General features: G+C 36.0%; 3 protein-coding genes across 3 annotated transcripts; all 3 read left to right on the plus strand.

Annotated features, from left to right (window-relative positions):
• Positions 1–10,990: 10,990 nt before the first annotated feature.
• Positions 10,991–18,978, plus strand: LOC21407747 (mediator of RNA polymerase II transcription subunit 33B). The gene is made up of 12 exons (XM_010092062.2): positions 10,991–11,464; positions 11,684–11,794; positions 12,050–12,394; positions 12,526–12,845; positions 12,946–13,037; positions 13,448–13,808; positions 14,308–14,518; positions 15,056–15,170; positions 15,293–15,454; positions 15,825–16,488; positions 16,968–17,174; positions 17,547–18,978. Exons 1-12 carry the CDS (start codon positions 11,178–11,180, stop codon positions 18,662–18,664), a joined length of 3,993 nt encoding a protein of 1,330 aa, XP_010090364.1. The 5' UTR covers positions 10,991–11,177; the 3' UTR covers positions 18,665–18,978.
• A 498-nt stretch (positions 18,979–19,476) lies between these two features.
• Positions 19,477–22,970, plus strand: LOC21407748 (protein PALE CRESS, chloroplastic). The gene is made up of 7 exons (XM_010092063.2): positions 19,477–19,713; positions 19,835–19,902; positions 20,444–20,638; positions 21,550–21,636; positions 21,792–21,842; positions 21,966–22,145; positions 22,383–22,970. The coding sequence occupies exons 1-7, from the start codon at positions 19,584–19,586 to the stop codon at positions 22,614–22,616; spliced, it is 945 nt and encodes a 314-aa protein (XP_010090365.1). The 5' UTR covers positions 19,477–19,583; the 3' UTR covers positions 22,617–22,970.
• Positions 22,971–23,854: 884 nt separating this feature from the next.
• On the plus strand, positions 23,855–24,319 carry LOC21407749 (agamous-like MADS-box protein AGL103). Its single transcript, XM_010092064.1, has one exon. The coding sequence runs from the start codon at positions 23,855–23,857 to the stop codon at positions 24,317–24,319; it is 465 nt and encodes a 154-aa protein (XP_010090366.1).
• The last annotated feature ends 823 nt before the right edge of the window (positions 24,320–25,142 follow it).

Consider the following 25,142-nt stretch of genomic DNA (forward strand, 5'->3'; position numbering starts at 1 on the left):
TATATGACCATCGGTAGACTCAATTAGAATTTCTATGCTTATCGGAAATTATTAGAAATTCATATTGTGTCTGCGTCCATGTTCCACATAATCTCATTATGCGAAATACACTCATTCAATATCTCGCCATATTAACAGTGCGGATAACACCGTTCCATTCTAAATGGGAATGACATGTATTAATAATGTTTTAATTAAAGATTCCGAACTTTAATTAAATTCATTATGAACAATTACTTTGAATTATTATCCTTAAACATTATCCTCTCGTATACAACACTTATATACCATGTTTAAGGTTACATAAATAATCAAGGAATTTTATTTGATATTCATAAAATATTCATAAATATATGCACATAAAATGATGAATAAACTCTTTTATTAAATAAATAATAAATATCCTTTTACATCTCATGCTTTTAGGATACTATTCCCAACAATGTACTCAAACCCATATAATTCATGTGCATTGCTTATGTGTATGCAGCATGACATAGCATCGCATACAATACTTAAAGCATAAGCATGCATATATAACATGTGTAACTTTTTCTTTAAAATCTATTCATATTGTAGGCGAGATTCCTACTTACCTGATTTACAGAGCTGGAATCCACTTTTCGCCAAACAACCTATTCACTTACTTGCTTACTTCTGAAAATGAACACCCATTGAGAGTGTGAGATTATCTGTCATTTGCTATTTTATTTTAGCAGCTTATGAAGGAAATCTAGCCATTTACTTAAGACATGTATTCATTTCCTTTACTGGAGGATAATTTATTGTAAGGATCAATTTATTAAATCCTCAAAATCTTATTTTTCTTAATTGCCCTTAACATTCTTATGTTTAGATTGAAAATCATTTACCCAACCTAATAACTTATTCTCCATAATTTTCCTCATTGGACTTATTATGATATTAATGCCCAATTCGGCTTAGAAACTTATCCACGGCATTCTAACTCTTAGGCTGCTGAAATTTAAACTGAACTGGAGTCTCTTAAATCAATGCGGGTGTTGGGCCCGCATTAAATCCTCGAAAGTCTAAGGACCTAACGTATTGGGCTCGTAAGTGCCCATCAGGATAACTCGCTCGATAAACCACTATGTTCTTTAAAGAACGCATTTTTTTCTTGAAAACTTTCTTTACGAATACTTTCATTAAAATGAGGTTTAATGCCATTGTATTTTACTGAAATCACGTCTCGGGTTCTTTGATAACTTTTTGTTAAAACAAACACTGTGTTAGTTTTGTTTCGTTAACACTGTGCAGTTTCTGAAATCTGTGCTTTACTGCATCTTAGAGCCGGATTTCAAAAATTTGTTCTTCGCGATAATTTTTCGTCTTGTCGAGATCTAAAATTGTCGTTTTTAGATAAAGCTGAAATTCAGCCTCTAAATGCATCGTTTGGCTGAAAACAGTGCTGCTATTTTTTTTTCTTTTCCTATAGCAATACTGTAGCAATCTTTTAATAAGGCTGTAGCAATCTTTTTAAAAATGTTATAGGATTGTTGTAGCAATCTTTTAATATTGCTGTAGCAATCTTTTAAAAAGGCTTTAGAATTGCTGCAGTAATCTCTTTTAAAATGTTGTAGGATTGCAGCAATCTTTTTTTTTTCTTTTCTAAAACTGTGTTGGGCAGCCAGTCCGTTTTTTACAAACTCGCTTTTAGAGTTAAAATTGAGTTTTGTCATAGTCACAGAAAACATTCAAAAATCGAGATCTATGAGTTCAAGCTTAGAAATACTGAAAAATCTCGCTCTAGGGTCCTCATTTTCGCGTTCAAAGTAACCGGAAAATTTTTCTTTCAACCCAAAATAAGCAACTTAAACTAAGTATAAATATACCACATATTGCTAATCAAACTAACCTCAAACTCACAAAACCAACATAAAACTCACACACCCTTATTACAACACATCTTCCTTAAGAACCACAAATTTACATCCATAAATCCAAGCTTAAAGTTTGCTAGAATTTAATAGAGAAGAGTTTGAGAACTTACCCTTGAAGAACTCTCTCTCTCTCTCTCTCTTAAAAACCTTTGAACTCCTCTAAGATTTGTTAATGGCTTGGAACTAGAAAGTATAAGGAAATTTAAGAGGAATATTTCTACATTTCAAACTTTACTAAAACATGAAAAAAGATGAGATTTAGAGTTTCTTTACGTTTGAAGGAATGCTTGACTAGTCTCCTCCTAGAATCCCTTGATCTCCTTCTTCTTCTTCTATGGTTTACTAGTGGTTCAAGATTGGGAGAGTGGGAGAAAATATTTGAGAGAGAATGGAGGGTGTGGCCGGATTTTGAGTGTGGAAAAAAGCTAGGAGAAAAAAAATGAAGCTTATCCTATGATGGTTCCTTTATAGACAACTTGGAAATTATTTTTTTAACACCACATCAACTCCCTCAATCAACCAAATTTTGGTTCAATTCCCCCTTTCTTGGCTGGTTATGGAAGGAGAAAAGGAGAAGCAAATTTGCCATTAATTCCCCTTCAACCACTACCATCACATCACCTTAACATGTAACATTCTAGCATACTCAACTAGCCAAATTTTGGCTCTATTTCCACTATACATGGCCGGCCAAGTGGAGAATGGGAGAGAAAAAAATAAATCTTACCCCTTGTACTTTTGTCCACTCTCTTCAGTTTCTCTTACAACTGCTAAAAATTATGCTGACTGTAGGTAAGTAACTTAGCCGACAGGAAATTCTAGTTTCCGACGGTCCCTTTTCTACTGCTTATTTACAGTTTAATATTAATTCCCGACTACTTCGACATTACATTAAATTCTTACTCGCGTAATATCTTGAACTGTTTCAGGTCTTGAAATTAATTCTAGACTGAACAAATTATAAATTTAACTTTTCTGCATTAAATCCCGGGAATGACGCTGTTTCTGACGGTGTCAACTCCCGAGCTCACATTGTACCCTTCCACTATGGGTATTTATCTTGTGACTTTAACCTAGCTGTCTGGCAATTAAGAATTTCCTCTTCTTTAAAATGTCAGTGCGTTTTTTTTATACGCTGCTAACATCATGCTGTGTTTGGAGATTCTTGAAATTAAGATTCTCAAACTATACTTGTACTGAAAATTATTCCGCCTTAAAGTACGGCGAGAATTTATCGATCGAATTTACTTGATCGAAAACATGAACTTAACATGAATCTGCTACAGAATAATGCGTGTTGCTCCGACGATATAGTCATTATATTATAGTAGGAAAAAAATCATTTAAGTATATTACAGTATTTGACTTTTTTAAAGTATCATACATGTAATAAAAACTTCTACCGAATCTTACGTTATTCAGAAAAATAACGTTCAGATACCACAATGTCCTTACTGGTACTCAAATTACATTTCTATCTTCTTAGTTCAAAAACATTAAAAAAAAATAAATAAAAAAAAAAAAGAGAATATTTTGCTTGTTAAAAAATATTAAAAAACACTGCCATGGGTTCAACCGTGCCCTTGATTTTGTAAGCAACTAGTGTTTACCTAACAAACGAAAACATTATGCCCCTTTTCCTCATCTGAAACGACATTTATCTACTCGGACGGTCGTTTACTCTTTACAATGTAAATGTCGTTTCTTGTCATTTTTTCCCGCAAAACAAATCAGTCATATTCCCTTTTCCTTCAAATTGTAAAAGCCAAGTCGTCCACATCCTATATTCTTTATATTTTAATATGGTTTGTATAATAAATCTAAGCGATATGTTGTATTTATGGAATGTCCTTTCTTTCATATAACAACATGTCCTTTTAATCTCTATAACTTAAGCAAAAATTGTATGTCGTTTTTGCGTCTTCAGAAATATAAAGAAATTGTATGTCGTTTGTCCTAGGAGTATTAATTAAGGGTGAAAACAATTAAAGATTTGTTGTCTTATCCTCTCTCAAAATGGCCTCCATTAGTGCACTAAGAAGGTCGGAGAAAAACAAAGATGGGAGGACTTTAGAGCTTCTTCATTAAAAAAAAATAAAAAAATAAAAAAAATCCCCACCATAAACTCAACGAATCAACTTAGAGATATTAAATATTACAATATAAAACAATTAGAGGTCATTAGATCATAATTTCAGACAAATGTAAAACCCACAAAGAGTTGTTTAGTTGTTCTCCCGAAGAAAATCCTCTGGCATATATAGATGAGTTTTTAATGGTTACTTTTTCATAATAATTTCTCATTAAATATTCATATTTGATGAGTGACGTGATAAGTGTTGGAAATTGAATTCAACACCTAATTTCAATAAGAATCGAAACAGGAAAATCAAGAACACAACATATAATTTGTTATCGAGGTTCGGCTAAAGAATTGCCTATTTCCCCTTGAACTCCTTAGAGGAAATTCGATTTGCACTATAGATGATCAAGTCAATTTACAAGAAAATCACACAGAAATCAATCTCCAGAAATCCGCAACCTTTTTCCCGAAAAAACCAGCAAGAAAATCCCCAAGAAAATTGCCTTTTCTCACACCCTTCTCACTCTAACAACACACTTTCTCTCTCTAGGCTTTTTCTCTTACAAGATTAAACTTTCTTCAATCTCTCTCTAACTCTCTCTAAATCTGAAAGAATTAACCCAAGGAAATACAACAGAATATCAATATAAAGTTATAAACTAATGACAGCTTCACTTAACTTGGATCTGAACCACCTGTCGTTTTCCTATTATAATATCAGAAAACAAATTACATCTCATTAATTATCATAATGTTTTTTACCAATTATTAAATTTATTACAACCACGGGTCAAAATCTGACAGCTAAAATAGTTAAATATTAAAATAAGCATTAAAATCCTTACCCGTATGTATGCATATGTGTTTTTATATTATATTTGATATCTACTATTTCCCGCCAAGATTAAAGCTTCTCCACCAAGTCGTAGAGCTCTGCTTTTGTAAACACAACTGCAGCATATAAACAACTTGTCTGTTTTTCTATATTTGTTGACTCACCCTTTGTCAATTCCTGCAAGAATAAAATATACGCCTTCCCAACCAAAAAAAGAAAAAACCCCACTATAGGCTTATGCTTTGCTGGGAATCTAATACGTAGTATGATGTTAATACCAACATCTCTTATGTAAAAAAAAAAAAATTCAAAAAAAGAAAAATCAAACTTTTTTTTTTAAATATTGCTGTTACTTTCAGTACCCTGAGACCCTACAGTGGATGTAACATTCACATTGAAAGTGAACCACTATAAATCCGTATATTTATTTATATTTCAGCACTTTACGTTCTTATTCTAACTCTATATCAACTCAAATCGACTCGTGACTCACTGTCGCAATCGACTCCCGCGAGCAGTCATTGGCCCTCTAAATAAATTTAATTGTAGAATCTGACCACTACAAATGACATTTTCAAATATGCAATATACATGAGGATTCGTTCCTCTGTTCGTTATAAACATATAGAAAATAATATTCTCAATTGAAGTTAAAACAAAGAAGTTATAAAATTGAAGAAAGAGAAAAAAAAAAAAGCAATTGTGTTAGATCTATTTTCAACAATACGGATTATGGAATTTAAGACGAGTGTCAATTCTAAAATCAACCTTTTAAATCATAGTTGATGGTTTGAATGACTCCTAATTTATTTCTAAACCAAACACTAAAATGTAAACCATCAAGCACAATTTGAATTGAATTGTATGGGCCAAAACTTTTCTGAATCATATCAGAATAGAAACATACTTTTCATGTGGAAGTTCCTCGAGAAGGCCTTGGCCCTCAAGGTCGCCCCTCCCAGTGCCAGGCTCGTCCTCGCTCCACTCTTCACCAGGTAGACCAATTTTACACAACTATTTTATGGATGTTGTTACGATAATAAAGAAATTAGGCAACAAGAAACGAAGAACGAGAACACACAGATTTAATGTGAAAAAACCCAAAAACGGGGGAAAAAAAAACCACGGGTAGAGGAGGAAAAATTCACTATGTCGAAAAACTGATACAAAATAGGAGTTCTAGGAGGCTATATATCGGAGTATCACAAAAAACCCTAATATTTCAGGATATATATGTCTCTCCATTTCTGCCAGTGGCATCGTGTTTCCTGTGGTCACAAGCACCAAAGAGTCACCCAAGTGAATTTACGGTCGCTTAGTTTGAAAGGTTCCATATCTCACTCCGTTGGGAACCTCAGTTTTCTTCGAGTACTCGATGTCTCCAACAATAGTTTCTGTGGAGAACTACCGAATGAGATCGGTCGCTTGTTTAGATTGCAACTGTTGTTTTTGGCAAACAACTCGTTGGGAGGACAAATACCAAGTAGTTTATCAAACTGCTCCAAGTTGAGAATTATCTATTTGCGTTACAATCAATTCACTGGTAACATACCTTTTGAGATAGGCGTTCTACCAAAGTTGGAGAAACTATATCTGGTGCATAACAAGTCGGAGGGAAGCATTCCACCTCATCTAGGGAGCATCTCATCCCTTCTGAAAAATCTTGCTGCTTTGGACATTTCTTACAATCAGTTAACCAGTAATATTCCTAGCAGCTAGCCTTGGAGAGTGTACAAGCTTAAGATGGCTTTATATGGATCATAATATGTTTGAAGGAACCATTGAATCTTTGCATTCCCTGAAAGCTACTGAGGAAATTGATCTCTCACACAATTAACTTTTCTTTACATATCCCAAAAGACTTTGGCAAGTTTGTCTTCTTGTCAATGTTGAATCTTTCTTTTAATCATTTTGAGGGTGAAGTGCCAAGTGGAGGTATTTTCAGTAACGTCAGTGCAAATGTTTCACTTGCTGGTAATAGTAAGCTTTGTGGTGGTATTGCTCAATTACACTTAACACCATGCTTCAGGAAATTGCCAAGGAAGCAACATTTGTCCTTCCCAGTAAAGCTGATAATCTCCATCGTCTGTGGCCGTTTTGAAAGAAGAGGAGCTTCCAAGAGTTTCATGGCCGAATGAGACACCGAAATCTTGTGAAAATCATTACTGCTTGCTCAAGTGTTGATTTTCAAGGTAATGATTCCAAAGCCCTCATTTATGAGCTCATGCCAAACGGAAGTTTCGAAGATTGGTTGCATCTACCTCCACAAACTGGGGAAAATCAGAGGAAAAGCTTTAACTCTGGCTCTGCGACAGAATATGGTCATTGATGTGGCATCAGCATTGGATTATAATCACAGTGAACCGCCAATTATTCATTGTGACCTAAAGCCAAGCAACATTCTGCTTGATCAAGACATGACCACACACGTGAGCCATTTTGGCTTGTCAGGGATTATTGCAGAAGATAACGTTGAAATATCCCAGAATCACTCAAGCTCTCTGGGAATAAGAGGAACAATTGGACATGCAGCCCCAGGTAACTTTACCTTCTTTTTTTTTTTCCTCGAACTAGTTGTCTTCTTAATATCGTAAATGATTGCGCTTTACTTCATACTCTGATTTTCTGAATTCGAATCTTTGTTTGATACACCCATGTGGGTATGTGTGTGTAGGTGTGTAACATATGTCGTATCTTCACATGCTTGCGTGTATGCATTTATGATGGATTATTATGATATATCCATATCATAATTTTAACTCCAATATTTTTATTGGACTTGTGAGATATTGCAGAATATGGCATGGGAAGCAAAGTGTCAACCCAAGGAGATGTGTATAGCTTTGGAATCAAAATAGAAATGTTTTCAGAAGTGATGTGTTTTTCCAGTTGAAATGTAAAATATTACAAAGTATTATCATTATTAGAAATTGAAGTTGAAGTTGAGTTTAGGAGGATCCGAACTCATAACCTAAATATTTTAAGACTGGTGTTTTTTATGATTAAGATAAGCTTGTCACTACTAGAAACACCACTAGAATGTTATTCTTTCATTCTTCATATTATTTCTTTGTCACAACCAAGTCATGTACTTTGATATTGAAGTCTAGTTTGTCGTTTGAACCCTTAATTTACCAATCTGAACCTGTCTCCTGAAATCAATTTTATTTAATCCATGTGCTTTTGAATTTATTCGGTTCAAACGATGTACTAAGCCAATTAGTGATTTAACTAATGATGCATAAAATAGAATTATAGAATGTGTGACTTGGAACATCACAAGTAAAGCATTGAGGGTTCATTTGCTACTCACGGTTCCCAAAACCTCTCCGATGATTTCGCTTCATGTAACACCGAGGAACTCGGAGAAGATGACCCCAGATGAGCTTTACCAACATGTCCAGATCAAATTACCAGTGTTGTTGCCTAGATCAAGGCCAGAATACATATAACAAAATGGTTATTTTCTTCTGGCATTGATGCTCTGATATTCGGAGGCTTTCTGTAGTGAATAATTCTGTTGTGGGGATAGTGCGTCTAAATATTAGCTTAACAATTAACATTACGTGTTGAAATTATTCAAGTGAACATTCAGTACTCATGTATCCTCTTTTACTGATAAAGCAAAAGAGACGCAAAGAAGAAACCATAGTTCACTTTATTCCACCCATGTCACACACAACTTGTGCTGATGCTTGGTTTCAACAACAACAACAACAACAACAACAAAAAAAAAAAAAGAAGAAAAAAAGAGGTGAAGTATAACATATGCACAACTTGTCAATTTTGTATATTTGTTGACCTTAACTGCGTGGAAATTCCTGCATAAATAAAGGCTCCGTTCATTTCACCGATTCGAGTTTTCAGTTTTAGGTTTTTACAGTAAAAAACTCTCAGAAAATGTCAAATCTAATTTTTTTTTCTACTACAGTGAAAAGCTCTCAGAAAATATCATATCTCAACTCGAATCCGCAAAGTGAACGAGGCCAAAATGTACCTATATAATCACATCCACAGTCAATAGCCATTGGAGCTAAAGTAGGGGGTTATAAATTATCAAAAAAAAAAGTAGGGGGTTATAGTTGCCTTTCCCAACCAAAAAAAAATTAAATAATAAATCGAGGCTAATCTTTTGCTGGGACTTTTGCGAAGTAGTATAATGTTACTACCAAGTATAAAAACAAAAACTGCCAAACACCACTTGTGAGTAATAATTATATTTAAAAAATAATAATAATAATAATAATCTTACTGTTACTTTCGCTGCCCATGGTTGGTAGCATTGCCACGTTAAAATCAAATCTAAATGTGAAAAAAGTCATTAAAATTGGGACTATTTTCTCATGTATAAATGACTACAAATCAACATAGAAAGATAGTTATCCAAAAACACCAAAAAATGTCGCGGGACACAGCAATCGTTGAGACCACTCCAGGTTTTCCACGTTCACAACACGGGAAATTTTTTTTTTTTTCCCCCAAATTAAACTCTTATTCAAGTTTTCCTCACTTAATTAACTTTTGCTTCTTTTAATAATTGTGTTAAGAAAACGACACCGGTCAACGATGCGTAAAAGCACCAATGAACAAAGCAAGAACCCTGAAGACGCACCGTAGAAGCTGACTTTATTATCTTTAACGCTCTTTATTGATAGTTCTTTTAACTTATTTTGTAAGTAATGATTTAATCTTTATTCTTTTAATTTTAATAAAATAGCCTCTAATGTTATTAAATTAATATAATTAAATTCTTTCCGTCTAATTTTATTAATTTTTTGTTAATGTGTAAGATATGTAATCTTATAAAAGATAGTATTTTAATCAAATATCAAGATAAGGGTATTTTTATTTTTTTAAAAGGAAAGGACAACAAAAAGAAAAAAACATAAACTCATAAACTAAGAAGAAAAAAAAAAAAAAAAAAAAAAAAAAAAAAAAAAACTCTTCCAACCCTCCTACCAAAAAAATAGCAAAACCCATATGAGAGATCAAAAATTTAAAATGAAAGAGAAGAGCAAAACATATTAGATTACTAAAATTTAAATGTGAGATTTTTGTTGTGAGATTTATAATGACTGAAGCTGAGGTGAAGAAAGCAAATGATCTTCTTCTGCTTTTTCAAAGACAAGCACCACGATTTTAAACGCAAGGATTCGTGCAAATTTAGGAAGAAAGGGTCATAATGTTTGTAGTTTAAGAATTAACAATGCTAACAACCTTTAAACGTGGTTTTCCTCCAATTCAATTCAGTAATCTATTGGTGGCTTGGGCAAGACATAGCCTATACAACTAGACAGAAGACAAAGGACTGCTAAATGGCATTCGTAAGCGGCTCAAACCAACCGAGGAACAACGACTTCATGTAAGGCAGATCGGCACCAGCTTCTTCGAGCACATGTCCATCAAAACCTCCCTACACTTGTCGGCGGTGCTCGTAGAAAGGGATGGTCAGGAACTATCAGGTTACGGGAGATAGGTATGTTCTTTTGTTTAAAAAACTCAAAAAAAGACAACTCGAGTTTTAATTTTATAAAAGTTCATGTTCTTTTAAGTTCTAATTGTATTCATCTTTACTCAACTTTATTCAAGTTACAACTTCAACTCAAGTTATAACTCAAATTCAACTCAAAAATTACACTCAAGTTACACTCTAAAAAAACATGCCTTATTTTGTATAAAAATTTAAACTTTCCTTTTGTTTTGGGTTTTTTTTCAATTATAAAATACACAAGGACATTTGATTCTTTTCTCCTTAAAATTAATTTTATTTGAAACGATCTTAAAAAATTATTCTTAAAAAATTATTACCTATTACCTATTTTTTGATTTGATGGTAAATTAATGTGTCTTAAGTCTATCTTGAGTACTTTTTTTAGATTTGCTCACATTGGGAAGAAGACCTTACTTTTTATTTCTTTTCTTTTTTATGATATTTTAAAAAATAGTGAGTTGCTTTATGTTAGGAATATTTTTATAATTTTACTATAAAAGTAATGTCACAAGATGACATGTATAAAACGTTTAAAATTTAATGGAATTGGACAAAAAAATTTAATTATACTAATTTAATAACATTAAGGATTATTTTATCAAGAATATGACCAAATTGTCACGTCTAACCTATTACACATGATATGATAGGAATCAGCCAGCCAATTCCCCAGACTTTTCCCCTATTGTTCGTGCTTTTTTCTCTTTCATTTTCGAGACTTCCACAAAGCTCACAGATTTTCTCTCCAACTCTGCTTTCTTACGAAGCAAAAGCTTTGGATTTGGGAAGCAACTGTGGTGTTCGGGACTCGGAAGATTCTGGAGAGAGAAAGAGGAGAGAGTGAGAGAATCACCGGAGGAGAGAGCCATGGCGGCGGTGTACGTACATAAGGCGGCGAGTCATCTGTGGGACACCGTGCTGGAAATCACGAAGTCGGCGCAGGAGAAGAACTGCGATCCTGTCGTGTGGGCGATTCAACTCAGCTCCTGCCTCAACTCGGCGGGGATTCCTCTGCCATCGCCGGACCTCGCTCACCTCCTCGTCAACCACATCTGCTGGGCCAACCACGTGCCGATCACGTGGAAGTTCCTCGAGAAGGCCCTGGCGCTCAAGATCGCCCCTCCCATGCTCGTCCTCGCTCTTCTCTCCGTCAGGTAACAGTCAACTCTTGAATGGCTATGTTAACATTTTTTTTTTTTTTTTTGCTTTGAATGTTAATAGATTTAGGATTGGCAATGTACTTAATTTTTCTTTTTTCAGGAGATTGTGAATTTGATTTGAATCTTCGGAGTTTGTTGAATATTGTAGCTTTTTCTTTATTGTTTGGTTAAAAACTTGTAGAATTGAAATCTTTTGGTTTCTTTTGCTGTTAGGGTGATTCCAAATCGACAGCTCCAGCCAACGGCGTACAGGCTTTACATGGAACTAGTTAAGAGACATGCATTTTCATTCACTTCTCAAACAAATGGACTCAATTTTCAAAAGTAAGGGTTAATATATTTTCCCCTTTCTTTGGGGAAAATAAAATTTGTTCTTTATAGCTGACCTCAATTTATTCAATACAAAGCTTACTGTGTGTTTCTTGATTTAATTTTGTCTTGAAATGATGGTCATTTATAATAAAAGGAAGCAATGAGTTTTAAATTTTAAATGGTTTCTTTTCATACTTTAGATAGTGTATATTTCATTTAAAGGAAAAGGGATTAACTTTGTTTTTTCCCCTTTTAATTGGTTCACAGGATCATGAAATCCATTGATGACGTTCTGCATCTTTCCGAGATATATGGCATCGAAGTGTGTGAACCTGGAATTCTTCTTGTCGAATTTGTGTTTTCGATTGTATGGCAGTTACTTGAGGCATCATTAGATGATGAAGGGTTGCTAGAACTCACCCTGGAAAAGAAATCTAGATGGCCGACGAGGCCACAAGATATGGAAATAGATGGTCAGGATTGCTTTAGTGAGAAAAGAAGTGATAATGAAGCCCTGCAAAAAGCAAATACTGCTATAGCTATTGAGATAATTGTAGAATTTCTGAAAAACAAAGTCACTTCAAGACTTATTTACTTGGCACGTAGAAACATGTAAGGGCCTAGATATTTGCTACTGCTTTTCTTTTTCTCCATCCATTTTTAAGTCAGTATGCTTCATGTTAAACTAGGATTTATTGAGTAGTTTTCCAGATTTGTTTTGACGTATGTACTCTTCTCTTTAGGTCATCGCATTGGGGAGGCTTGCTTCAGCGACTGAGATTGCTTTGCTCAAACTCATCAGTTTTGCGGAGTTTAAAGCACATTACTGCAGAGGTCCTTTTGCAGTTGACATCTGATACTCGCAAATTACTAACTCGGAAAAGCAAAACAATATCACAGCATGATTTTCATGCAGTCTTGGCCTCTGGAACTATGATATCTTCCACTTGCCAATCTCAGGGAGCTAGTTCTTCATCGCTTTGGCTTCCCATTGATCTATTTCTTGAAGATGCTATGGATGGGTCACGAGTGCCTGCTACTAGTGCCGTCGACAATCTTACTGGTGTGTCATTTTTTGATCCCATACTGTAATTCGTGCAGTCATGGTCTGGAGAACGTTGTCCTTTTGAAGCAGCGTTATTGAAACATAATTATTGTTGCAGGTTTGGTAAAGGCTTTGCAAGCAGTTAACAACACATCATGGCATAATACGTTCATAGGTTTATGGATTGCAGCTCTTCGCCTAGTTCAAAGGGTAAGAATGGATGCAACTTAACATGCTAGGTTTATGATTAAGTTGAAATTCGTGTTTTATTCTCGATAGATTGAACTTATATGTACGTACACTTAAACATTCACACATGCACATAAGCACCACATTTATATAGTGCTTTACTGCTTTTGATGCGTTGGCTGGAAATGAAAAGCCTGCTTGGTTTTTTTTTTTTCATGAACTGAAAGCACAACACGCACAGTCAAAGACAATGTCATAATTTAGTTGCCATAGCCAGCATTCTAGATTAAGCGAGCCATTTAAATTACTGTTAGATGGCACCCTTGGATCTTAAGAAACTTTGTTCTGAAGATTTTTTCTTTGGAGAATTGTGCAGGTCAAGATAACTAGATTGATATCGTTTTTTTGTTCTCCCTTGTTTAATATTTAAGGAAAGAGACCCTAGAGAGGGTCCTGCGCCTCGCCTTGATACCTGCTTATGCCTGTTATTGTCTATTACAACACTTGCGGTCACTAACATTATCGAGGAAGAGGAAAGTGAACTGATGGAGGCATCCGAACAAATCTCAATTAACCAAAGTATGGAGAAACAGGCTTTAGGACAGCGTCGGAAGGATTTAGTGACCAGCTTACAGCTACTAGGTGATTACAATGGCTTGTTGACTCCACCTCAATGTGTTAGTTCGGCAGCCAATCAGGCTGCAGCAAAAGCGATGATGTTCATTTCAGGCCTTACTGTCAGCAATGGATATTACGAAAGCAGTAGTGTGACCGACATGCCTATAAATTGTAGTAAGTTATAGTTGTCTTTCTAAATCTTAATTTGATAAACGTTTTTTGTTTGGTACAATGACAAGACCTCTTTTACTTTTATGCATATTTGAGGATGCTTAGTTGTTGCTGTTGGTGTACTATTTTATTCCTTTCTCCCCTCAAGGCTCAAACTATCATTAACATAAAATAAAATAAAATAAAAAATCAATAGCATGCAGTTCAAGATTATGACTTCTTTTTTTATCACGTTAACTTATGCAGAGGTTTCACTTCTTTGCTTTTGATTTCATGAATTTCCTCAGTGATTATTTTTTATTTTTCTAGGTTTCATATTAGATTGATAGTTTCTCTCTGACTTCATTTTATCTATTAACGTTTATAATAGTATGATTTCCTTTTATTGTCCTTTTGTTTTTAATTATATGGCAGCCAGATCTTTTCTTGGTCATTTGTTGGCCTTGACATTTCTTTTATTACTTATCCTCGAGCTATCCTAATAAAGCATTCTTTCTTGCAGTTGGAAACATGTGGCATCTAATTGTTGAGGCTTGCATTGCAAGGAATCTACTAGACACATCGGCATATTTCTGGCCAGGCTACGTGAGTGCATGCAACAATCAATTGCCTCGAAATGTGCCCAGCCAAGTGACTGGTTGGTCATCTTTGATGAAGGGTTCCCCTCTGACTCCAGCTCTGGTTAATGTTCTGATTGCAACCCCAGCTTCTAAGTAAGCTATACTTGCTCCAATTACTATCAAATTTGAAATTTCCATATTTGTCCTCTAGGTGAAGTTGGGTAGATGGATTTGTGGGACAGGGACGAGAGAAATAAAAGGGTAAACATGGAATTGGAGTTATCAATCTATTTTGCCAATGCCATATATTTTACTCTGTTCACAACGTGCTTCTTTATGTATTTTTTCCTTCTTATGGAGAAAGTATTATCTTACTTGTATTTCTCCATCCTATTCCATTTTATGTTTTCATATAGCTCTATCTATTCCGTGTTTCTTATTTTTACTCGAAGACAATGTAGTAGAGAAATTAGATGTAGTACTTGTATTTACACCTCGTGAAGATGAGCCTTAAAAAGATTGTGATATGAGTGAATGAATCAATAAAATGATCTAATTATTTGTTGATCATGATAACCTGGTCTTCTATTACACCCTTCTTTTTCCTGAAGCCAGGTAATCAGATGATCTTTTTTATAAACTTACCCAGTGGTATGGCAACTGAATTTAAGCTCATGGATTTGATGGAAGCTTAGCAGAGATCGAGAAAATATATGAGATTGCAATAAATGGTTCAGACGATGAGAAGATATCTGCTGCCAACATTCTTTCTGAGGCATCTCTTTTTCGTGGTTGGAGTATCCAGGTAATACAATTGAAATTATGTATTGTTATATTTCAGTATTTTTTATTTGTTTTTTGCTGGAATCTTTTGCTGTCTTGCTTGCACATTCTTCATCATGGTTACTAAGTTTCTGTTTTTCGCAGGAGCATACCTGTCTCTTTATCATAAGGTTGTTATCGCCACCAGTTCCTGCAGAAAACTCAGGAAGCGAGAGCCATTTGCTCAACTTTGCCCCTTTCTTTAATGTTCTCCTGGCTGGGATTTCATCTATAGACTCTGTTCAAATCTTCTCCTTGCATGGATTGGTAGGTCACATTTAACAGGTTACCCTCCTTTTTTTTTTTCTTTTGTTTGTTTTAGCTGATGTCTGTACATGAATGTTGAACTAAGCTAAAAGATTGGAGGTAAATTTACAATAAGCACCATCCTTATTATAAGGAAAATTATATAGTACAGTATCTTTAGGGGAAACCAAGAACTTGATTTTAGTTCTTTGCTCTGGCATTAAGGTGGTAGCACTTGTTTCTCTTAAGTTAGTTCTGCAATAAGAATTGTACAATTTCAGAAAGGCTCTGGTCATTTTTGCTTTCGAGGAAACGTTGAAAAATGAACTAATGAAACCTTCCTGCTTGCTGTTTGATGGCTGGATAATTTGTTTGTTTTATATATTGGCAGCTTCCTTTACTTGCAGGAGCATTGATGCCAATCTGTGAGGTTTTCGGGTCAAGTGTTCCCAATCTCTCATGGACTCTTTCAACAGGCGAAGAATTCTCTTGCCATGCAGTTTTCTCAAACGCATTTACACTCCTACTGAGATCATGGCGATATGATCATCCACCTCTTGAACATATGATGGGAGATGGGAGACCAGTTGTGGGATCCCAACTGAGTCCTGAATACCTTTTATTGGTTCGAAACTCTCAATTAGCTACTGCTGGAAGTTCAGCCAAGGATCGAATGAGAATTAGGAGAGTCTCAAAATTTATCACCTTTTCTCCTGAACCTATCCTAATGGACTCGTTTCCAAAATTAAAACTCTGGTATCAGCAGCATCAAAAATGTATTTGTTCCACACTCTCTGGACTTGTACCAGGCACCACCGTTCATCAAATCGTTGATACACTCCTAACCATGATGTTTAGAAAAATAAGTAGAGGCAGTCAACCTTTGACTCCTACAACTTCGGGAAGCAGTACTTCATCTGTTTCTGGGACTGATGAAACCTCTATTAGACTTAAAGTGCCTGCATGGGACATCATGGAAGCAACTCCTTTTGTGCTCGATGCTGCTCTTACAGCATGTGCCCATGGAAGACTCTCTCCTCGTGAATTTGCTACAGGTTGGAAAATTGATAATAATGCTAAAAAATTAGTCCATTTTGCCTCTTTGATGCGCATCAAGTTAAAAGCAGACACCTAAACAGTTGTGCTGATTTCTAATTTAATTGAGCCTGATGTGTTATTGTTGCCAAGCCTCTGGTCAATTTATCACAGGACTCTGGTCATATTTGTAAATATATCATCTAATACTTCAGGGATTAGGCAATTATAATTCCTGTGGAGTGTGGTGTTTCAACCAGTTTGGGGTCAAAATCAGAAAAAAACGACAATATTTGGTCTGTCAATACAAGTCTGCTGTCCATTCACCGTCTATAAGTCTGTTCTATGATGTGCGCTATCTAACATTTAAAAGATTTTTCCATAATCGCACATGTACCCTTATTGGCAGTTGAATTTTTAGGGAGTGTCTGCGTTGACTGCCAATTAATATTTTGTTTCAAACTTTTAGGTTGTTGACGTGTGTTTTCTTTGTTCTCAGGACTCAAAGATCTTGCAGATTTTCTTCCTGCAACTTTGGCAACAATTGTGAGCTATTTTTCAGCTGAAGTAACACGAGGAATATGGAAGCCAGCTTTTATGAATGGAACTGATTGGCCAAGCCCTGCTGCAAATTTTTCCACTGTTGAGCAGCAAATTAAAAAAATCCTTGCTGCTACTGGCGTGGATGTTCCAAGCCTTTCAGCCGGTATTTACTCTTTTCTCTGTTGCTTTGTGGATGATAATTATAGTTTTCCAGATGCTTGTTAATTTTGAATGATGAGAAATCAATATTCAATGCCTCGAGATCATTTTTTGAAGTGCCTCTTATTTACCACCTTATATATCTATATGGATGTGTTTCAATGATTATGTTTCCATCGGCAGTTACCACCAAATATAAGTTTGATGACGTGACGTGATAAGAATTCAATATCTTTGATTGTCATAAATTATTTTGGTCAACTATCTAACTGGCCCCATATTATATATATATATATATAGTAAAAATATGTTTGCTGGAACTTTTTATGATGAAGATTTCTGATAATAACCATCTAACATAAATTGTTGCTTGCAGGAGGGAGCTCTCCTAATACACTTCCTTTACCCTTGGCTGCCATGGTTAGCCTCACGATAACTTTCAAACTTGATAAAGCATCTGAACGTGCACTGCAGCTAATTGGGCCGGCTTTTTTTTCCCTAGCCACGGTTTGCCCCTGGCCATGCATGCCCATTATTGCCTCATTATGGTCCCAGAAAGTAAAGCGCTGGAGTGACTTCCTGGTGTTCGCTGCTTCCCAAGCAGTCTTCCACCACAACAGTGATGCTGTAGTTCAGCTCCTGAAGAGCTGCTTTACGTCCACGCTTGGCCTACGTTCCTCCTGCATTCACACCAACGGTGGTGTCGGTTCCCTCCTTGGCGAGGGTTTTGGCTCCTTTTCTGGGGGGATCTCTCCAGTTGCCCCAGGATTTCTCTACTTGCGAGTGCATCGCTCTGTTAGAGATGCTATCTTCTTGACAGAAGAAATTGTCTCCCTTCTCACGCTCTCCGTTAAAGAGATCGCAAGTTGTGGGTTACCCGGAGACAAGGTGGAGAAACTGAAGAAGACCAAGAACGGGATGAGATATGGGCAGGTTTCCTTTGCCGCAGCCATGCAACGGATCAAGCTTGCAGCATCTCTTGGAGCTTCACTAGTTTGGCTCTCCGGTGGGTTGAGCTTAGTTCAAAATTTGATCAACGAAACCTTACCTTCTTGGTTTATATCATCTCACGGATCGGATCAGGAAAGCCGGGAATCAGGAGGCACGGTGGCTGTTCTTGGGGGCTATGGACTCGCATACTTTACTGTTCTCTGTGGGACATTTGCTTGGGGAGTTGACTCGGCATCGCCAGCATCAAAGAGGCGACCAAAGATTCTCGGTGCTCACTTGGATTTTCTTGCGAGCGCACTAGATGGGAAGATTTCACTCGGCTGTGATTTGGCGACTTGGTGGGCGTATGTGTCTGGGGTGGTGAGCCTGATGGTGGGTTGCACACAGAAGTGGTTGATGGAAATCGATGTGGATGTTCTAAAGAGGCTAAGCAAGGGATTGAGACAATGGAACGAGGAAGAATTGGCTCTTGCTGTGCTTGGGCTCGGTGGTGTCGGAGCAATGGCTGCTGCGGCAGAACTCGTTGTTGAGAGTGACTTTTGAATCTCATTAGTGATAACTTATGAGCGTTGCATGTATAGGCTGTAAGCATGAAAAGCTGATTTGGCTAACTCGTATGTATAGCTTGTTGAATCCTAAGGCTCTACGAGGTTATCCTTTTCTTCCCCTTTTGGGTGGAAGATTCAGCTCATGTACATTTCAAACAGGATATATCTTCCTCGGATATGCTTATAGTTCTATACATTTATCCAGGAAACCTCTATTTTCATGCCTGAGACTCGGTATTGTCTCTGCCTTGAATGTATGGGTTTTTGATATTTTACTAAATCTTATTTTAATAATATAATTCCTAGATGTGATGATAGTTTAAATACTTTTAAGAAAGGTATGCAAGTTGTTTCTTTAGTTTTATGTCGATTCTAGTACGACAAACAATAGACGATTTGAATTATTCGAAGTAAAAATATGCTAAAACAAATTTGACATTAAACGTTTTCGGTCAATTATTGTCCTTCACTTTTCCGTCATTTTTACGTTTCTACCGTTCGCTCCATTGTCGTCGTTTTCTCGTTTGTTTTTTACCGCCATTTCCTTTTAATTGCATTACATATTTATCGTTCTGTTTTTTTCTCTTTTTGCTATCGTTTTATCATTTCGTGTCGTTTCACTTTATTGTCGTTTTTTTTTTGGATAATTATTGTCGTTTCATGTTAACCGTCGAAATTCACTTTTCCGTCATTTCATCTTTCACTGTCGTGTCCTTCCACTATTCGTCCTCTACTTTCTTATCGTTTCAAACTCGGTGTCATTTGCACTCTGATTTTACTCTCGTTATTACTTGTAATTGTCGTTTTTCACATCCTGTGCGTCCTGAGTCAGCTCTTTCTCGGCGCCTTTCAACTACTCAGTGAGGAGTGACTAGACTCACTCTGCTTCTTGAATATCAGAGAAAACACTGAAAATGGAGTGCCAGGTGCTCCGGCTAACGTGCGCACCACGCGTAGCGCCACCCCATCCGCCGTCGACCGTCGCAAGGCAGCCGCCGTCGCTTTTTCCTTCTCCTCTCATGCTCAACTCTCCTCCCCGCGCAGGTTAGCCCCCGGCACCGCTCGTAATCTTCGCTGACAATCCTTTGTACTTTTGCTTGGTATATAGGGCTTAGGGTTTACTCAATTTCTTGTTTTTTCTAATTTACGGAGTTTTAATGGCCAGTTCTTCGGAGGAGCGTGAGCAAGGACGAGCCACTCCTGGAAGGACTTCAGAAGGAATACTACGATGATGTAAAGTCACTCTCTTTCTAAACTACGATTGAATATCTAATTATCTTGTTGCGATTTTACTAATATTTTGGTTTGGTTTGCTTGGTTTGTTTTTCTAGTATTTCGTTGCCATTTTTTTTTTTTTTAATCTCTATATTGTACTGAACTAAAATGGGCCTGGAAGTTGGAGGATGAAGATCATTCACGTTTGCTTGTTCTGAGTTCGGAATTTGTCTTTCGTAATACTAATTTCAATTAAGAAAGCTGAATTGTTTAATTTCAAGTCTAGTGCTTATAATTGTTAGTATTTATTAACAGCGTTGTATATGATGGATCAACGGTTCATACTGATTTTGGTTTCCCTTTGGTGGATTTTATGTGGATAGGATGTTTAGTTTGTAATTTGTATGACAAATGTTATACCTTATGAACTAATTAAATTTTATGTTTTTAATTATTCATAGTTTTTAGTTGCAAGAACTATTTAGTGATGCATATAGTGAGGGATGATTTGCATTATCCTATTTGGAAAAAAGGCTGGAGTTAATTTTCTCTGGATTAGGAATGGCAAACTAGACAAAGGGAGAAAACAAAGGAGTTGCATCGGAGACGTCAAGAAGAAGAGGAAGAAGAGGAAAGAAAGGTTGAAGAGTATCGTGAAATTGGCATGCGACTGAAGGGGTATCCTGAAGAAGATGTACGAAAGGCGCGCAGATTGGTTTCGAGCTTGATTCGGTCTGCCGAAGAAGTGGAAGAGGTAAACTCAGTTGCAATATGTTAGGGACCTGATTCCCAACACTCAGCCAACACAGATTCACACACAAGCACCAGAAAAACAGGCAATATCCAAGAGAAATCAGGGGATTCTTTATTACTTAATCAGACAAAAACACCAATTACACTAGGAAATGGAAAGATAATAGATAGTTCGGAGATTTCGAGCTCTCCGGCACTTCCAGCCGTTTCCGGCGAACAACCACACTCAGAATTAACAAAAATACCAGCTACCCAGCCTACTCCCCTTCCTACACCCCAAATACCCCCTGATCAGCCCTAAGCCACGTCAGACATTCCTAGCCACTTTCAATATTTGCCCCCAGCCCCCTAACACTCTGTGCTCTTCCTCTTTTACCCCTCCTAGTATAGACTTGTTTCAGTAGGGATCTAACACCATATCAGAAAGGGAATTGAACTGCAGTATCCTTAATCTTACAACAGTGCAGGCCTTAAATATATGATGATGTCTTGTTGAATTCTGACTGCCTCTTTGCTACTTATGCACTGGCTCTCTCACTCCTCTAAGAGTAAGCTAATAGGTGATTTTATCAAGTTTAGTGAATGAAATAACCAGCCACAATTGGTGCAAGAATACAATTAAAGTCTTTGTCTGCTCTACTGACTAGCTGGTTCATGGAAAATTAGCAAAAATTAAAAGCAATGCATAATACCACTGTTGACTTACAGTTTGCTTTTCTATTATAATCTGTGGCAAGACATGTTTAAAATGGGCTTTGTGCTCAAATATAAGAGTAACCTTCCGAATAGGATTTTAATTTTTAAAAAATAAAAAATAAATAAAATGATTACTTATAGGAATAGCTTTTTATTGGCTAAACTCTAAAGGTTTGGGCGTCTCTGTTTTTATTCAAATTTTCATATTGTATGCAGAAAATTGAGGAGGCTGCTGAGAGAGGAGAACTTACTGAACTTGTCCTGATGGTCATATGGAATCGTCTTGATCTTGCTCGGCGTGATGTAAGTTGAATTTCAAGTTTTTAGTGCTTTTTGTGGAAAGAAAGTAATGCTTGTCGATAGAATAAAAATCTTTAGCCGTACAAGTACCGGGAAGTGCACGACTCATCATGTTTGTAGCTTTATTGTCTCACCTCATATTCTTCATGTGTTTGCAGAATGAAAAAGATGCGATTAGGAGTCTAGATCTGCTGTACAGGAGGGTTGAGGTATGAATTTCTATCTTCAAATTTTAAGTGCCCAGCACTGAGGGCGATAATTTTCTCGTTTAAGTTATTTTCTTCAAATATACATTTTTACTGGACAAGTTTGAAATTTCCTGAATATTTCAGACAGAAATTTTGAAAAGAGAGGCAACTCCCACCATGAGACTGCTCAATGATCTTTTGAATTTGCATGATGGATTTGATGATGAAGTGTGGCTGAAGGAATGCAAGAAACTCATGGTTGATACTTTTCCACGAGAAGATCCATTTAGCATTCTTGTTCCTCCAGGATTTGATATTGATGAGGTATGATGTGAAAATATGAAATGTACAACTCTCCTGCTGTTACTTATTTCCCCTTCTGTGCTCTTCCTGAAAGTTTGGATTACACGTAAAAAAACCCCCCATTGATGTCCGATTAATGTTAAGCCTATTGCATAGGGGAATTGTCCTTATAATTCCTCACAAAATAGTAATACAAGTTATGCTATGCTAACTCATCTTTTCTTTTTCCACTTTTCCTGTCTGCCCCACTTCCATCAGCATCAAGGACCGCTCCGACCGCCACTTGAAGCTGATGATGCTCTATTGAGAGTAGACTTTGTAAGAGAGGTTGATGCATTGTTACAAGAGGTTAAGGCTGAACAAAGGGAAGCGCAAGCTGCACAAGGACTTGATCCTGAATCCGTGGCCAGTAAACTGAAGCAACAAGAGAAGCAGCGAACCATTCGCCAAGTGGAAGCCTTACTAGACCTGGCCATTAATTTGAAATGGTAGTTTTTTTTTTTTTTTTTTTTTTGAGGAATTTTTCAAGATCTCGAGAAAATGTGGGAAAGAAAGGAGGGACACTGGAAGTTAGAATATGGAATCCCATTAGTGGCAGTTGGTCCATAGTTAGTCAGTTCTTAGAACCCAGGAAATGGTGTTTGGCTTATCCCAAATGCTTCTGGTTGAAGAGCTTATGTTGGGTAGACTGAGGACAAAACATGCATGCAAAGTGGTGAGCCTATTGTTAAAGCCTTAGGCCAGGCACCATTTTTTGTTAAAAGATTATTTAAAAGACTATGCAATGTAATTTAACAGTGTCTCTACTAAAACATTTTGTAGTTATGGAACTATCCCCGTTTATAAACCAAATAGAGTCGTATATATTAATTAGATTCAATCTTTATTGTTTTCTTGCGATTGAAAAATATAAATGGAAAACATATGAAATCTTGCCATAAGAGATACCATACATGTGATCTGGCAGAAAAAGATAAAATAAACTTTAAGCTCCTACACCCTACTTTGTAATTCTCCCTAATTTTTTTCTCGTACATAGATATCAAGTAAGCAACCCAAATTGTTCAACTTTGTTTTTTTTTTTTTTTTTTTTTTGTAGACTTTGTATTATTTAATGAGTAAAAGAATCATATTATTACTTTTTAGAAGAAAAAGAATGCATATAATTATTTTAGTAAAAACAATGCGTATAATTATTTTAGTATGCGGGTTCATTAGTGCAAGTGGTCCAAACGATTTCTTAGTTTTATTTCCTCCCCAATTTTCACTGCCTTATACATGGCAATTACTTTAAAAAAAAGCATGTTATTTTAGGTTAGAGTATTCAAAATTATGACGCATTTGACTTTCGGAAGAAAGAAATTAATTCACCAATTCACTTTTTTTTTTTCACACAACTTAATAGCATCTAAACTAGTCCATACAAATTCTCGTAATTAGCCTTGCAACTCTCTCTTGAGAGAAAAACTTTCCTATTTGTCTTAAAAAAATTAAACTAAATACTTATTAATAATATTTCTCTTTAAGACTTTTCTTTTTTTGTCCGAGATTTTACGAACGAAAGAGGAAACAAATATGTAAGATGCTCAAATTCAAATAATTAAACTCCTACGCCTATAAATATGTGCCTTGCGAAGCAAGGAAGGGCATATCTGATTCTCACAAGAGTTTCACAGTTCCTTTTTCTCCCACTCTCTCTTTGTTGAAGTTTTATGATTTTCTCCGAAACGATGGACAAGTCTGCCAAGAGTTTCGAAGGAAGAAGATCGACCCTGAAGAAGAAAGCCAGCGAGCTCGCTGATCGCTGCAAAGTCGAGGTTTGCGTGATCTGTTTTGGACCGAATGGCGACCTTGAAGTGTGGCCAGAGAAACCAACCAAGGCACAATCCATTATTGAAAAGTACAAAGAAGCAAGCAAGAAAGGCAACAAGTGTAAGAGAAAAGAAAAGCTCAATCTCTCTGACGTCTTGGAGTCCAAGATAAAGAGTCTTGAAAAACAACTTCGTGAGGAGGAAACTAATTGGGACTTTTCAGATAATGGAACTGGAGGCTTGTCACTCTGGGATGAAGAACTAGACAAGTTAACCGAGAATTCATTGAAGAGTTTATCAGATTGCTTGGAGGCCAAGATTCGGATGATTGAATTGATCAAGGGAAAACAAACAATGCCGTCTAATGATTTTTCTATGTTTTGAGTTTTTAATGACTAATTATGAATAGCAAAAAAAATTAGTGTTCTCGTCTCAACTGTTTTCCTGACACTGTTTTTTTTATTTTTTTTCCTTGAACGACTTTTTAGCGGCTAGTTGTGTTTGGCTTCTCTTGTTTGAATGAAGTTCCTTTTTCAGGAAGAAAAAGAAAAGGTTGCAGATTGTTTTATTTTGGTTTGCATAAAGTGGTAGATTATTAATCATGTCGTAGTAAGCTATAAACTCTCAAGAAAACAAAATAAAAATAAAAATAAAAAGTTAAGCCCTAAACTATTGTTGCTGTTTATAATTAGGATCCCAAGTCACTACTTGGAGATGACTTGATGAAATTGGCATACGTATCTCATACACGTCGAAGAAAATTTTAAAATAATAACAACTTAAATTTAGCTTTTTTTCCTTTTTTTTTTTTTTCTTTTTTTGGTTTTGGCTACCGCAAATGATGTTTAGGACGATTGGGTTAGATTGAGAGGGTTTTTTTTTTTTTTTTTTTGAACTTGGCCAAAAGAAACAAAAACATTCAGACAAAGAAGATTAAAAAGTTGTACGCATCTTCTAGCCTTTCTTTAATACCCATTGAATTTTGATGAAAAACTCTACGATGGGAAAGGGGAGGAAATAGCACACAATAAAGTACGTGCTCAGAGTATCCAATCCATGGATCTTCTTAAACATTGAAAACGACTTGTAGTTGTAGATTTTGTAGATTATTAATCATAAACGGAAGTAATAGGTTGTTTGTTTGGATTAAAAACATTACTATTTAGCATCCAAAATCTATAAATGCTATGAAAAGATAGATATAACA

The sequence above is a fragment of the Morus notabilis genome, unplaced genomic scaffold (genome assembly GCF_000414095.1).
Source record: "Morus notabilis unplaced genomic scaffold, ASM41409v2 Scaffold137, whole genome shotgun sequence".
In the NCBI taxonomy this organism is placed as follows: Eukaryota; Viridiplantae; Streptophyta; class Magnoliopsida; order Rosales; family Moraceae; genus Morus; species Morus notabilis.

Bases quoted from the DNA above. Each gene is read 5' to 3' on its own strand.
- LOC21407749 (XM_010092064.1), top strand. From the start codon at position 23,855: ATGGACAAGTCTGCCAAGAGTTTCGAAGGAAGAAGATCGACCCTGAAG.
- LOC21407747 (XM_010092062.2), top strand. From the start codon at position 11,178: ATGGCGGCGGTGTACGTACATAAGGCGGCGAGTCATCTGTGGGACACC. The intron at 13,038-13,447 runs GTAAGAATGGAT...TTAATATTTAAG, and splicing joins CTCTTCGCCTAGTTCAAAGG to GAAAGAGACCCTAGAGAGGG. The intron at 15,171-15,292 runs GTAATACAATTG...TGTTTTTCGCAG, and splicing joins TTCGTGGTTGGAGTATCCAG to GAGCATACCTGTCTCTTTAT.
- LOC21407748 (XM_010092063.2), top strand. From the start codon at position 19,584: ATGGAGTGCCAGGTGCTCCGGCTAACGTGCGCACCACGCGTAGCGCCA. The intron at 20,639-21,549 runs GTAAACTCAGTT...TATTGTATGCAG, and splicing joins CTGCCGAAGAAGTGGAAGAG to AAAATTGAGGAGGCTGCTGA. The intron at 21,843-21,965 runs GTATGAATTTCT...TGAATATTTCAG, and splicing joins TGCTGTACAGGAGGGTTGAG to ACAGAAATTTTGAAAAGAGA.